Source organism: Sceloporus undulatus, chromosome 2 (assembly GCF_019175285.1).
Source record: "Sceloporus undulatus isolate JIND9_A2432 ecotype Alabama chromosome 2, SceUnd_v1.1, whole genome shotgun sequence".
Taxonomy (NCBI): domain Eukaryota; kingdom Metazoa; phylum Chordata; class Lepidosauria; order Squamata; family Phrynosomatidae; genus Sceloporus; species Sceloporus undulatus.
Genome location: NC_056523.1, coordinates 114,878,917 through 114,891,993, shown reverse-complemented (window position 1 = coordinate 114,891,993; position 13,077 = coordinate 114,878,917). Strand labels below are relative to the sequence as shown.

At 38.8% G+C, this 13,077-nt stretch overlaps 1 protein-coding gene across 1 annotated transcript in view; it reads left to right on the top strand.

The window, feature by feature from the left end:
* Positions 1 to 13,077, top strand: part of DOCK2 (dedicator of cytokinesis 2) — a 336,713-nt gene that overhangs the window by 316,825 nt on the left and 6,811 nt on the right. The window contains exons 45-49 of the mRNA XM_042453565.1: positions 1,925 to 2,011; positions 2,332 to 2,508; positions 2,644 to 2,727; positions 7,552 to 7,689; positions 11,122 to 11,249. Coding sequence (XP_042309499.1) covers positions 1,925 to 2,011; positions 2,332 to 2,508; positions 2,644 to 2,727; positions 7,552 to 7,689; positions 11,122 to 11,249 — 614 coding nt within the window. The remainder of the gene's footprint in view (positions 1 to 1,924; positions 2,012 to 2,331; positions 2,509 to 2,643; positions 2,728 to 7,551; positions 7,690 to 11,121; positions 11,250 to 13,077) is intronic.

Here is a 13,077-nt window from a genome sequence, read left to right as displayed (position 1 = left end):
GATGATGATGATGATGATGATGATGATGATGATGATGATGATGATGATGATGATGATGATGTAGCAGTAATAATATAAAGGTAAAGGTAAAGTTGTCAAGTTGTATCTGGCTGTAGGGGGCGGTGCTCATTCTAAGCCAAAGAACCAACATTGTAAAGACAACTGTGTGGTTATGTGGCCAGCATGGTTGCACAGAACGCTATTTGATCTAAATACCCCTAAAGCAACAGATCCTTTCTGATCTTAGAAGCTAAGAAAGGTCAGCTCTGGTTAGTACTTAAACAGGAGACTACTAATGAATCCTAGTTTTCGTGGGCTATATTTCAGAGGAAGGAACTGGCAAAACTGCCTCTGAGTATTCATTGCCAAAGAACCCCCTATATGATTCATGGGATTGCCATAAGTCAACAGGCAACTTGGAGGCATGTACACACATTAGTGGCTTACAAGGTATTTAACAGTGTTAAAACAATAACAACATAGACTGAAAAAAATACAAAAAAAAGATTACAAAGTATCTTACATTACTTCTTAATTAAAAGAAATTAAATTATCCTTGTCATTTTAAAACATATATTCAAGAAAGTTTAAAAACAGTGTAGCTTGCTATTAATGCCCTTTAAAAAAGTCCGTCCCTGAAGGCCTATTTGAATTATAATCTTTTTGTCTGTTTATAAAAGGATAGCAAGGTGTTTAGTTTCTCTAAGAAGGTAATTCCAGATTCCCACCAGATGTCCCTCTCATGGTGATGAGTGGGTGAGAGGTGTATACTATCAGGAGAGGAGGGACTTCAGTGCAGTATTCCTTGGGCCAGGGGAAATGATGTCCCTTAAACTGACTGGCATCCTACAGCCAAATAGCCTCATTTGCTACCTCTCACATAGATTTCATCAGTATATATGTGGTTACAAAGAATAGCATTGCCAGAAATGGAGATTGTGCAGAAAACCTTTAATCTCTTTGCAGTCAGCCGATATTTCTTTAAGAGAAGCTAACAGATTCAAGCCTGAGAATGATGTTTATCTATTATCTCTAGTGTGTGTGTGTGCATGTGCTGGCTAATTATTATTGAGCCAATGGCCAAACTCACCTTTGAGGGATCTTCCAGAAGGCCTCAGCCCCATGCCATACCCCTGATTTGTTGGCAAGGAGAGCTAAGCTTTAAGGGACCTCCCTACAGCCTTGACTCTGATATCTAGGTGAGCCAGTGCAAATATACTGCTTATCAGTTTCTTAGATGCAAGTAGTTCCCTCATTTATTCCTATTGCTGAATAGGTGTATAGAATCTTACATGACATACAAAACCATGCTGATCTCAACAGTTCAAAATTAGGGTCCACTGAGTTCAGCAAGACTTATTCCCAAGGAAGAGTTTCTAGGATTGTCATCTGAATAACATACAAATCTAGTTCATTAACTGATTTGTATGTGTAATTACCTAAATGATTGATAGAACTCAAATTTTCTTTGTTATCTGATTTCCATATGTTGTAATGGAAAAGAACAGTTTAATAAAATATATGACATTCTGTAAATTATGTATGTTATCATCAGTATTATGTTAAACATTTTCAGTATAAGATTCAAAACAGGGGGAACAAGAAATTATTTGTTGGTCAGGTCATACAGCAAGACTTTATTTCAAATCATTCTGGTTCAAATCAAATATTTGTCCACCCTTCTAAACTGCTTCACCTTCAGTGCTTTGATGTCCTGTCCATTGGGAGATTGCATAAGGCTATCCTAGAAATGGATTTGTAATGACATCTTTTCTGCATTTGGCCTATTTTTTACAGTAGCATTTATGTCACAGAGGAAAAAAGCTCCCTGTTTTTCTTTAAGTTCTACTTATGGTAAGCCCTTAACATGTTTCAAATATATATGTTCATTGCAGCACTATTCTCTGTTTGTGTCTTTTCATAGTCTATGTGGATTGAGAGAACATCCTTTGTTACAGCTTACAAACTCCCTGGAATCCTACGTTGGTTTGAGGTTGTCTCTATGTCACAGGTGTGTGGTAAAATTCTTATTATTCCTAATACTCAACATAACACACAGAAATACAAAGTAAAATCCCTATTTGGTTGTCTTTCATTTGAAAGCACTGTGTTACCAATGAATTCACTCTCTGTACTTAACAAGGTGACACAGCATTCATTCATATTTCCCCAAGACATTGGAAATTTTGATAAAATATTAAACACTTTTCTAGCTGCTTCTGCATTATGAATGGAGGTCTCTCTCATGTTTTCCAACTGTACTCATTTAAGAGCTAGGCAATAAAGTTTTCATTTGGAACAAACTATACTCTTGATCTCTTTCCCCCATAGACTACAATTAGTCCTCTGGAGAATGCTATTGAAACAATGTCTATGACCAATGAGAAGATTCTCGCCATGATTAATCAGTACCAGAGTGATGAGAACCTTCCTATTAACCCCCTCTCCATGCTTCTGAATGGAATTGTTGATCCAGCAGTAATGGGAGGGTTTGCTAAATATGAAACGGTAAGAATTGGAATGCAGGTTTTGGAAGTAAAATAAGCCTTTGATTTATTATTATCAGTAAGACATCCCTGAAGTCATCACTGTGTGTTCAACTGTTAGGAAAAAAACTCGAACGATCTGTTTTTCTGCTTGTAGGCTTTCTTCACAGACCAATACATCTGGGACCACCCTGAGGATCAAGAGAAACTAAACAGACTCAAAGATCTGATTGCTTGGCAGGTGAGCTGATGCTGGGCACAATTCTCTGAAGTCTTTTATTCTCCCCCCCCCATCTCCTTGCTTATTGATATCATTTTTAGTGGAATAGCACCATGTGACAGATACAGAATATGTGCACCTTTCAAAACCCCGTTCCAAGAGAGGGGGGGATAATTCTAGGATACAAAAGCAGTCTGTTCATGATGTTGGATGGACATTTTGGGGGTCTTTGGGTGGGGGCAACCAATATTTGGGAGAGAAAAAAACTTTCCAGCTCTTAGTCCTGGTCTCATTTTTTTCAAAAATCTAGCCACAAGAAACATAGGCATGTTGAAAAGCCATGGAAATCAAAGGGGGTTATATTAATTATGACTAATATGACAAAGGATCTACTTTCCCATTTCTAACTGGCTTACCCATTTCTCTGAGAAATCAGATGCCATAGAAATTTACATGATCCTTGAAGAAGCGAGAGTCACATGTGTACTGGACCCTTGCCTTTCCTGGCTTATTAAACAGGCTAGAGGGGGACTCACTAAATGGTTAAGGGGAGTAATTGATGGCTCTTTACAACAAGACAGCATCCCAACATGACTTAGAGGCTGGTGCTGGGGATTCCTGTTTGAGTCCTTCAGCGTTCCCTCAGACGTTGGTTTTTATCTCACATATGTGAAACTATTGGGAGAGATTGTCTGGAATCTGGGACTCAGGTATCACTAGTATGCTGATAATACCCATCTCTATTACCCCTTTCCACCTAATTCCAAGGAAGGTGTTTTTGTGTTAAACTGGAGTCTGGCAGCTGTAATGGATGAAATGAATGAAAAAATTAAAGCTTTATTCAGACAGAAGTGCTCCTGATCTGTGGAAAAACAGATATGGGAACAGAGACCAGTTCTCTGTTAGATGGGATTATCTGTTAGATGGGGTTATCTTCCCCATGAAAACACAAGTTCAAAGTTTGGGGTATTCCTGGATTCAGCCCTGAGCTTGAAGGCCCAGGTCTCAGTAGTGACCAGGTGTGCATTGGTAAAGATTAGCTGTGCCTGTTCCTGGAGAATTCAGTTCTGGCCATAGTAATACATGCCATTTGAGTTACGATCCTCTGTATGGTTCTGTCTTTGAAAAGTGTTCAGAAACTTCATTTGGCTGAAAGAGGTGTAGCCAAATTGCTAAATAAAGCTGGCTACAGGGATCATACAATTAACTTCCTTGTTGTAACAGCTCTGCTGGCTGCCAGCCCATTTCTGGGCACAATTCAACATGCTGGTTTTGACCTACAAATTCCTATACAATTAAGTTCCAGGCTATTTCAAAGATTGTATCTCATCAGATCTCTAAGATCATCTGGAGAGGCCTCTCCATCCCACCACCTTCTCAGGCTTGTTTGGAGGGAAAAAGAGAGAGGAACTTCTCACTGGCTGCTCCCAGACTTTGGAATTCCCTGCCTAGAGAGGCCAGACTGGCCTCATACTTGCTCTCTTTCCATCAGCATGTTGAGATATTTTTATGCTATCAGGATTTTTGAACCTGATCAGAGTGGGCCTTTACTGCTGTGTGATCCTTTTTGGACAGTTTATGTTGTTTTTAAATGAATTTTGAATGTTTTTAACTTTATCAATAGTTTATTTTTTAAAATAAATATCTATGTGTTTATTGAAGATTTTATTTAGTTTTAATCTGTATTGTTTTTAAATATGTTATTACTTGCATTGAGTCTCATTATTACTAAATAGTAATAATATTTTCAGGATACTCCCAGCCTGTACATATGGCTGTCTCAGAATTATTATTAATTATTAATAAATTAGTCCAGTGTCATTGGTCAAGGAACTGTAACACATCTTTAACTAGATGATTTTGGTTGTTTTTAAATTCTTGTTGTAAAGTTTTTAAAATCTTGTCAGCCACCTTGGGATTCTTTCTGGGAGAAAGATGGCATTAAAACTGAAATAAATAAACAAACAAGTATATTTTCAAGGTGCTGATGATAGGTCTAACTCTTTATTTAGTTGTCCTATTAAATAGGAACAACTTGAAAATTAATCCTGGTGTCCCACTAGCAATAGCAATAACTTTTCTATATGCTTATCCATGCATTTAAACACTCCCTAAGTGGTTTACAATGTGTAAGCTAATTGCCCCCAACAAACTGGGTCCTAATTTTAATGACCTCAGTAGGATGCCAGGCTGTGTCAACCCTGAGCCCCTGGCTGGTATTGAACTCACAACCTTCTGGATTGTGACTGAGTGGTTTCAGTACAGGCATTTAACCACTGTGCCAGCAGGGCTCCTAGTGGACAAGGACGAACTAAAATCATACAAGGAAAAAAAATCTCTTTTTGACCATAGTGGTGTTGGAGTGTGTGTGAAGATTATAAAATAAAACCAGAAATAGTGAATTACTTTATCCCCTTGTTCTAGCATTCATGTTTTCTTTTTTTGTAGCAGTAAAGCCCAAATTTTGTCCTTTATACAAAGGAAACTAATTTGCTTGGGAGGACATGCTTACAAATTGTTTTAAGATAAAGTGTGGTGCACTGACCCTTATCAGAAACAATTGAATAGACTACATAGAAGAGTAGGTAAAAAGCTAGAAGGGGAAGTAATCCCAAACCTCCTGTGAGTCAGTTAACAAGACTTTTAAAAGACCTATAAAGTCATCCTTCACTTTTTAGTAGAGTTCACAAAACTTTCACTTGGTCAAAGCAGCAAAATGTATTGTGATATGGCTAATGTAACAGTCTCGCTTAAAGTTACAAAAGGCTGACTTCCTCAACAATCCTCATCATCCTTGGCACTGGTTGAGCTGGCTGATAGAAACTGTAGTCTAAAACAAGGAGGGTACAAGGTTAAGGAGGGTTAAGTATTCTTACAGAATTATGAATGGAGAGAATATCGAACAACCTTCCTGGACTATTTTCCTCCAATGGCTCTGTTAAGTGGGGAAGATGGGAAGTACAATCTAAGAAATTATGACAGCACCACATTGGGACAGTCTAGTCTGATAGACAGGTAATTTTATGTCATGAAATGATCTCTAACCTAGCAAATTCCAGCTCACACTGACAGTTCAATATGAGCATGAAGCTCATATGCAGGGTGAGCATCTTGGAAAGGGATTGTCTGGGGAGGTTTTGATCTGTGTAAAATGTAAATCATCACTCCTGGAGAATTTTAGGAGAGGCAATCTACTCTTTCTGCGCTACAAAAATTGGCCTTAGGGTTGCATGCCATCATAGGGTCCCCCTTGCTGGTTTATTGTCTGACCATGTGGGACTGGAGAAACCAGAGTTTCAAGGATGCTGGATATTAACACACATGGATACACAAGATAAGATTAAACATGAGATTTCTCATCTCTCCAAGTGCTTACTTTTTTTAAAAAAAATCTTGATCTTTACTTTTTTAAGTGCATTATTTTCTCATGGGAAAGAAAAGCACTGGATGCCAGAAAATGTCAGATAAATTTGATTGCTGTTGTTTAGATGTTGGAGATCAGGTTGGCATGGAGAGAATATCCCTATATTGTTTCCAACTACAATAGGAGTTGTGTATGTGTGTGTGGCAAGGACCCAACAAACACCTAGATTTTCGGGAATTACTACTTCTATTTTTATGTTCTTGTCAAAACATTTAATGTTGCCACCAAACTGCATGTAGGATGCAGTGTGATGGTAATGCTTCCTTTTTCAGAAGCTGAATGTTTACTGCTGCCAATCTGTTTTCTTGCATAAGCACCAGTAATTGTCAGTTTTTTCCTTCTTGTATTGACATGTGAAGCAACAAGAAAAATCCTGTGTGCTGTGAAAAGGCTACTTAAAATGTATGGAAGCAAATCTTTAGTCTTTGACTAATGGGGCAGGTCTTCCCTTAGATGACAGAATACTCATTATTGTCTAGGATTGCATTCATCTTTGGGAAGAGCAGTACCTATAGCATTTCTATGTGCTGTGCTAGTAACAGCAGGGGTATCATTAGGAGGTGCTGGGAGTTTGGACCACACTGGGTGACATCCTAAGGGGAGGAGAGACAACTGATCCCCAGATGTCTGCCTTTTGACAAAAATGGATTGTGGTGTTCACTCATGTCCCTTTGAAACCTTGGAGTTCAGTGGAAGAAAAGGTGTGAGTGGGGCAAGGTTCAGTGGCAGCAGTGAATAAACAGGTGGGGGGGGGGTGAGATAAATTGCATAACATCTCACATAGGTATCTTGAGGGTATCTAGGAGGTCCCCACAAAGAGGCCACAGCAGTAGGACAGAAGGTGGTCGCTATACTGATGACAGGTGGGGACAAGGAAAGGTCTTCACCCTTGGTGATAACCATGTGATTGCTGGAAGTCTTCACAATTGGTGGGATTAGACAGAGCTTCAAACCTGGTGGGGAAGCAGTGGGTGAAGTGGTAACTCACACAATATCATCCTGTTCTGGGTCCAAGAACAAAAGTGAAAATGCTTTCTCCCATGTACTTCCAGGTTGTATCAAGTTGGTGATTTTTACTTTGGAAGGAGAATGGGAGGAGTTTACTGTAAACTGCTGCTCATAGAAGTCTCCAGAACTACTTGTTTTTTAACTGGGAAAAATTGTCCCAAAACAGAAGCGTGTAGAGCCCCTAGAGGCAAAGAGTAGTGGGGGGGGATCTCTTTGGGGCTCTATGTTACCTGCAGGCTACATTTTACCTATCCTAATATAGAAATGAACTTTTAGTCATTTGCTTCTGACAAATGGGTGAACTGTTTATTGCCAAGTACACCACAGTTCTCAGAGATGTTTCTGCAGTCAGTTTGACATATTCTGTAAAGATGTGGGAACAGCATCAACCCTTTCTTGTTGTGCCTTCTCAGATTCCATTTCTTGGGGCTGGCATTAAGATCCATGAGAGGAGAGTTTCAGATAGCCTTCGTCCTTTCCATGAACGCATGGAGGAGTGTTTCAGGCACTTAAAGGTCAAAGTGGAGAAACAATATGGTGTCAGAGAATTGGTAAGTTTTCTTCCCCTGCTTTATTTCCCTCTATACTTCTATTTCAGCTCTTCTAAGAAGAACAAAAGAAAAAACAAAAACAAAACTGGACTGTCATACCACAAGGAACACTAGACTTTGCTTTGCAAAGAGCTACACAATCCCTTTGTGTTTGCCTGAAAGTTATCCATATATTCAATTTGTTAGAGAGATAGAAATGAGCATTATGAAAGCATGCTAGTCATAATACAAGGCTCCTCTTCCACTGTATTTTTAATAGCATATTCCTTTGATCCAGGGTGAATGTCCAGCAGTCCTAGTTCATGGAGAATTCCAATTGTTTGCTGAATCTGCTTCTGAAACAAACTCTTTTGAGTGTAATGAAACATAAATGCATTAGCCAAGGCTAAAATGGTAGTACACAAAGCCTGGGGAATAGAATTAGCCACTATGTGCTTTTGACAACTTTTGGAGCAGAGCCAACCAAACAGCTGAATAATTAGATGAAATGTTTGATAGCATTAAGAATGAGAGGACTGTTGTATATGGAATAGCATTTCTGTTCTTGCCTGGAACATATTCCCCTTGCAGGCTGTAATGGTCTAAATCAATTTTCCTGAGAAAAGGCTTCTAGGTGGTGAACTTTTTTCACAGGGGATTCCATTTTGTCAATCCTAAATAATGTTAATTATGGAAATTTGGCTGTTTTGTGAGTATAAATGGAAACCTATTAGCTTTCCCTTAGCTCTGTAGCTAAGGATTCTCTACCATAGGAAAGACATAGTCTTGCTTTGTGTGTGGAACTACCACATGGGATTTTTTTTCTATGCCATTAAAGAGGACCTGATGGGACTGCAACCAGTGCTGGTTCCATTCGAAACATCGTGATTTTTAGCAGTCTAATTCCAGACCTCAGCTCTATTGTGAAAATCCTGTGATTTTAAATCACAGTGCTCCCGCCTCATGTCATCATACTTTGTCTAGACTGGTGTGGAGATGGATCAGATGTTGTCACTTAAAGCTGGGTGAAAATGGACCTCAGCTGCTGGTTATGTCATACTGTGGGCTGAATTAATTTCACCTTCTTTATAGAAAGCCATGTGAAAATTCCCCAACTCTAACAATATGAAACAATTTCACAGGAGCAATATAGAGCAGACAGTAGACCAATGTGGCTTCTGTGGCCTCTTTAGATAGAAAATCTCCCATTTTATTCTGCGCTCTGACTCGGGCTAAAATTCAGCACAGATATCAACGCACTGATGAAAAGCAAATTTCTTCTAGTATGTGTGACAAAATAAATTACTTCATAACTTCTGAAGAAGTTCTTCATGAATTAATAAGCTTGGGGTATGGCAGTATTTAATGTATCTTCCAATATGGGAGAAAAATCAATTAATTCAGAGAGTACAGCCATTCTGCTTTTATTGCCTCTCCCTGGTTGTCTGGTATGTGCTTTTTCCCTGAGAAAGGCAGCTGTGCTGATTGTGTCTCCTCACTGCATTTGGGATTCACCAGGTGCGAAGCAATTCCCACTGCAGATAAAATGTGAAATGTATTTGAAAATAAATTTGGGGAGCTCTAAATGGCTTTCCTGACTCTTTTGCTAGAAATGGCTCTCCAAGTGAAATGAGACAGTGTCAGGATGGAGCCTGAAGCATGGGATTACATAGTAATTTCCATACAAGTGTCATAATATCTCTGCAATAATTTTTTTTTTAAATAAAATTCTAACATTTCAACTATTAACTCTGGAAAGTGGTAGATTTTACCATCATAAACCTGTTGAGAATAGCTCCTCCATATAAATGATGAACAAACACTCAGCCTCTTTGATAATATTAGCAGAAAATAAAGAGTGTGACCTGTGTTCACATTGCAGCTGGGTCATGGGCTGCTTTAGCTAAGGAAATACTGTATTATCTGTAGGTGTGTCAAGAGGAATCTAACTCTGACCTAACCTTATCCGGACATCATGACCTTCTAGCAATAGCCACCCTCTTTTTTGATCTGATGAGTGGGACTACAGAAAGAATTGTTAGTCAGCAGGAAAGACTTTTAAGTGCCTACCTTCTGCTCAGATGCCAAAAGATAGATTCCTGAATTCATTTTGCAAAAACAGGTAGCACAGGTACCATGCAGAGTTTCTCACTGAGGACAGTTGTGACTTTTCAGATTCAGCCAGCTAAAAAAAATCCCAAGGTCAGCAAAAAGGGCAAACAACAGTGAAGGATTGTGCTGTGTTGCTTTGGCTTTACTGCAAGTAGGCTCCATGTTGTGCAGCTCTTAATGTTTTCAACACAGGGAGCCTAATGGAACCTATGTTTTCCATCAGGATTCGCAAAGATGCTCACATTTTTCTTTTTCTTTTTGACAAAATGTGACTAGACTCCCATTTGACTTTAATATTTAGCTATTGTGATGGCCATAGAGGGCTTTCCCAATGAATACCAATCTTGCTTTGTATTCAGAGCTGATTTCACCCATCAGCTCAACCAGCCTTCCTTTTCATCCCACTTACATCCCCCCCTGCAATCCTGGCGCTCAGTTTGCACAACTTTCACTTTGTTCCACACTTGCAGTATATACACAGCATATTTCTTATAAAAGACACACAAGATTTCTTATTGAACTGGTGTATCTCTCTAGTGTATCTAGTACTTGGAGATTAGACCAAAGTTTAAACACAACTTTCATTTATGTTTCATATATATCTTATACACATAACCTGAAGGTAATTTTATACACAATATTTTTATATATTTATGTATGAAACATAGTTTGTGGACACATAGTCATCAGAAAGCAAATGTGCGACTATCTCAGCCACCCAGGAAAATGTTTTGGTTTTTGGAATAAATCAGAAATCCAGATAAGAGAGATTTGCCATATGTAATACTGTAAGTATATGCTGACCTTGTGTGTATGGAATATTTTTTTATAAAATTGCATAGAATATTTGTTACCAAACCAGGTTTCTTAACTAATTTAATAAGAAATATTATACACATAGTTTTACACATAATAAGTATGACACTGGCTTTAACCTGTGTTGAGCATGTGATGACCTTGCCACTCCTTTGTAAACTTTTCAGATACAAACCAATTATTGTACAGCAATAAATAAATTTATTTTGAACCTGCAAGGCACTGAAATATGCTGCAAAATATGCTACTTTCAGGAATGAGCTGATGAAAGAAATAAAAAGGACAAAATAACACCTTTCCACTATTATCTTCTAACAATAACACACTGGTTTCTGCTTTGTTGGTAAATTTTGCAGGTGAGAGTAAATAGTAGGGGGAAAAACAAGATATTTATAGCTGAAGAATGTTCAATATGTTTTGCCTTGGATCTTTTTCTGTTTTTCCTCATTCTATGGCAGATGATGAATTATTTCCCTCTCTCTTTTTATTTATTTATTTTTTTCCTTTTATGTATATTCTGCTTAGCCTGATTTTGATGACCGGCGCCTTGGTCGGCCAACATCTATGCTGAGGTCATATCGCCAGATGTCTATAATTTCACTGTCCTCTATGAATTCAGACTGTAGTACACCAAACAAGACTCCTGCAGAAAGGTTTGTTTTGTATTCCATCTTGTCAACATGGATAGGGTGACAGCAGCATATTTCCAGGATACAAAGTAATAAGAATCATTCTGTACTATATTAGTAGGGAATTCTATTTTGAAATAGATTTTAATTTATATTTAGAAGAACAGCTTAGTTGTAACAGTATGGTTTTAATTGTTATGAAATCTAAATATTATTTTAATACTGAACACTACTTTGAAAACAAGCAAGGGCAACCAGGATAACACTGATAACCAATTAAGTTGTCCAGCGCTATTTGCCACTTTGGCTGCTGTCACGTTTTACACCCATATAGTTGAAAAATATAATTCAAAGAAATAAAAATGTGTGCTTATATCAGAGAGAAGAAAAGAAACTTTTAAAACCACTTCCCAAATATATGCCCTCTACATTTGCTTGGGTTAGGGGCACAAGACCCTCAACAAAATCTTACTTGTCAGATCGATCTTTTTCAGTGGTCTCGGGTGGTCAGACCTCGTCTTCTGTCCCCTTATCTGTTGGAGTTCCTCAAGGCTCTGTTTTGGGTCCCCTTCTGTTCTCTTTATACACACTCTCCCTTGGCAAACTTATCAGTTCTCTTGGTTTCTCCTACCATCTGTACGCCGATGATACCCAGCTGTACCTTTCCACCCCTAATCTTTCACCAGAGCTAGAGCAGCAAGTGTCATCCTGTTTAACAGCTGTCTCCCACTGGATGCACCATCGGCGTCTGAAGCTCAATATGTCCAAGACCGAGCTTCTTGTTTTCCCTCCTAAGCCCACCCTTCACTATTCCTTTTCTATTTCCGTCAATAACATCTCGATCCAGCCGGTCCAGAAAGCCCGCAGTCTCGGTTTCATCTTTGACTCCTCTTTGTCATTTATCCCTCAGATCCAGTCTACAGCCAAAGTCTGTAGATTTTTTCTCTATAATATCGCCAAAATCCGTCCATATCTCTCAGCTTCTACCGCAAAGACACTGGTCCATGCCCTAGTGGTCTCACGACTAGACTACTGTAACCTCCTCTTGGCAGGGCTTCCTCTCTCTCACCTCCACCCATTAATTTCTGTTCAGCATTCAGCTGCACGCATTATTTCACTCGCTCGCCGTTATGATCATGTCTCCCCTCTGTTGTCTTCCCTTCACTGGCTCCCTCTTCCTTTCCGCATCAGGTACAAACTTCTGCTACTCACCTTTAAAGCCCTGCATGGGCTGGCCCCTCCTTATTTAACCGATCTTCTCTCTCCCTACATCCCTACTCGCACTCTCCGCTCTGGTAGCCAAAGTCTCCTCTCCCAACCCAGGATCTTCTCTGCCCCATCCCGGATCCGTCCCTTCTCTCTTGCTGCCCCTCATTCCTGGAACCTTCTTCCTCTGCCTGCACGGCTCATCACTTCCCTAACCAGCTTTAAGACAGAGCTGAAAACCATATTGTTTAGGGAAGCGTTCTCAGGGAATTTGTGATTGTCATCTGGCTGTCTGACACTATTTGATGGGATGTGATTTGTTTGATATTTGATGTTTTTAATCTTTTTTTTTTCTATATGGTAATTTTATCTATTCCTCTTTTAATTGTTATTATCTTAGAATGTACGCCTTGGGCAGGCTTTTATTTACTCTTAATTTTACCAACTTTGTACAGCGCTGTGTATAATTACAGCGCTATAGAAATAAAGTTTAATAATAATAATAATAATAATAATAATAATAAAGGCAAGTAAAGAACTATTCTTTTTGTTACTTAATAGAACACCTCTCTAGGAATCTCAAGTTCCTCCAATTCAACTCTATGGCTAACAGATTTGCACTGCAGGACCTACGAATGCCTAGAAA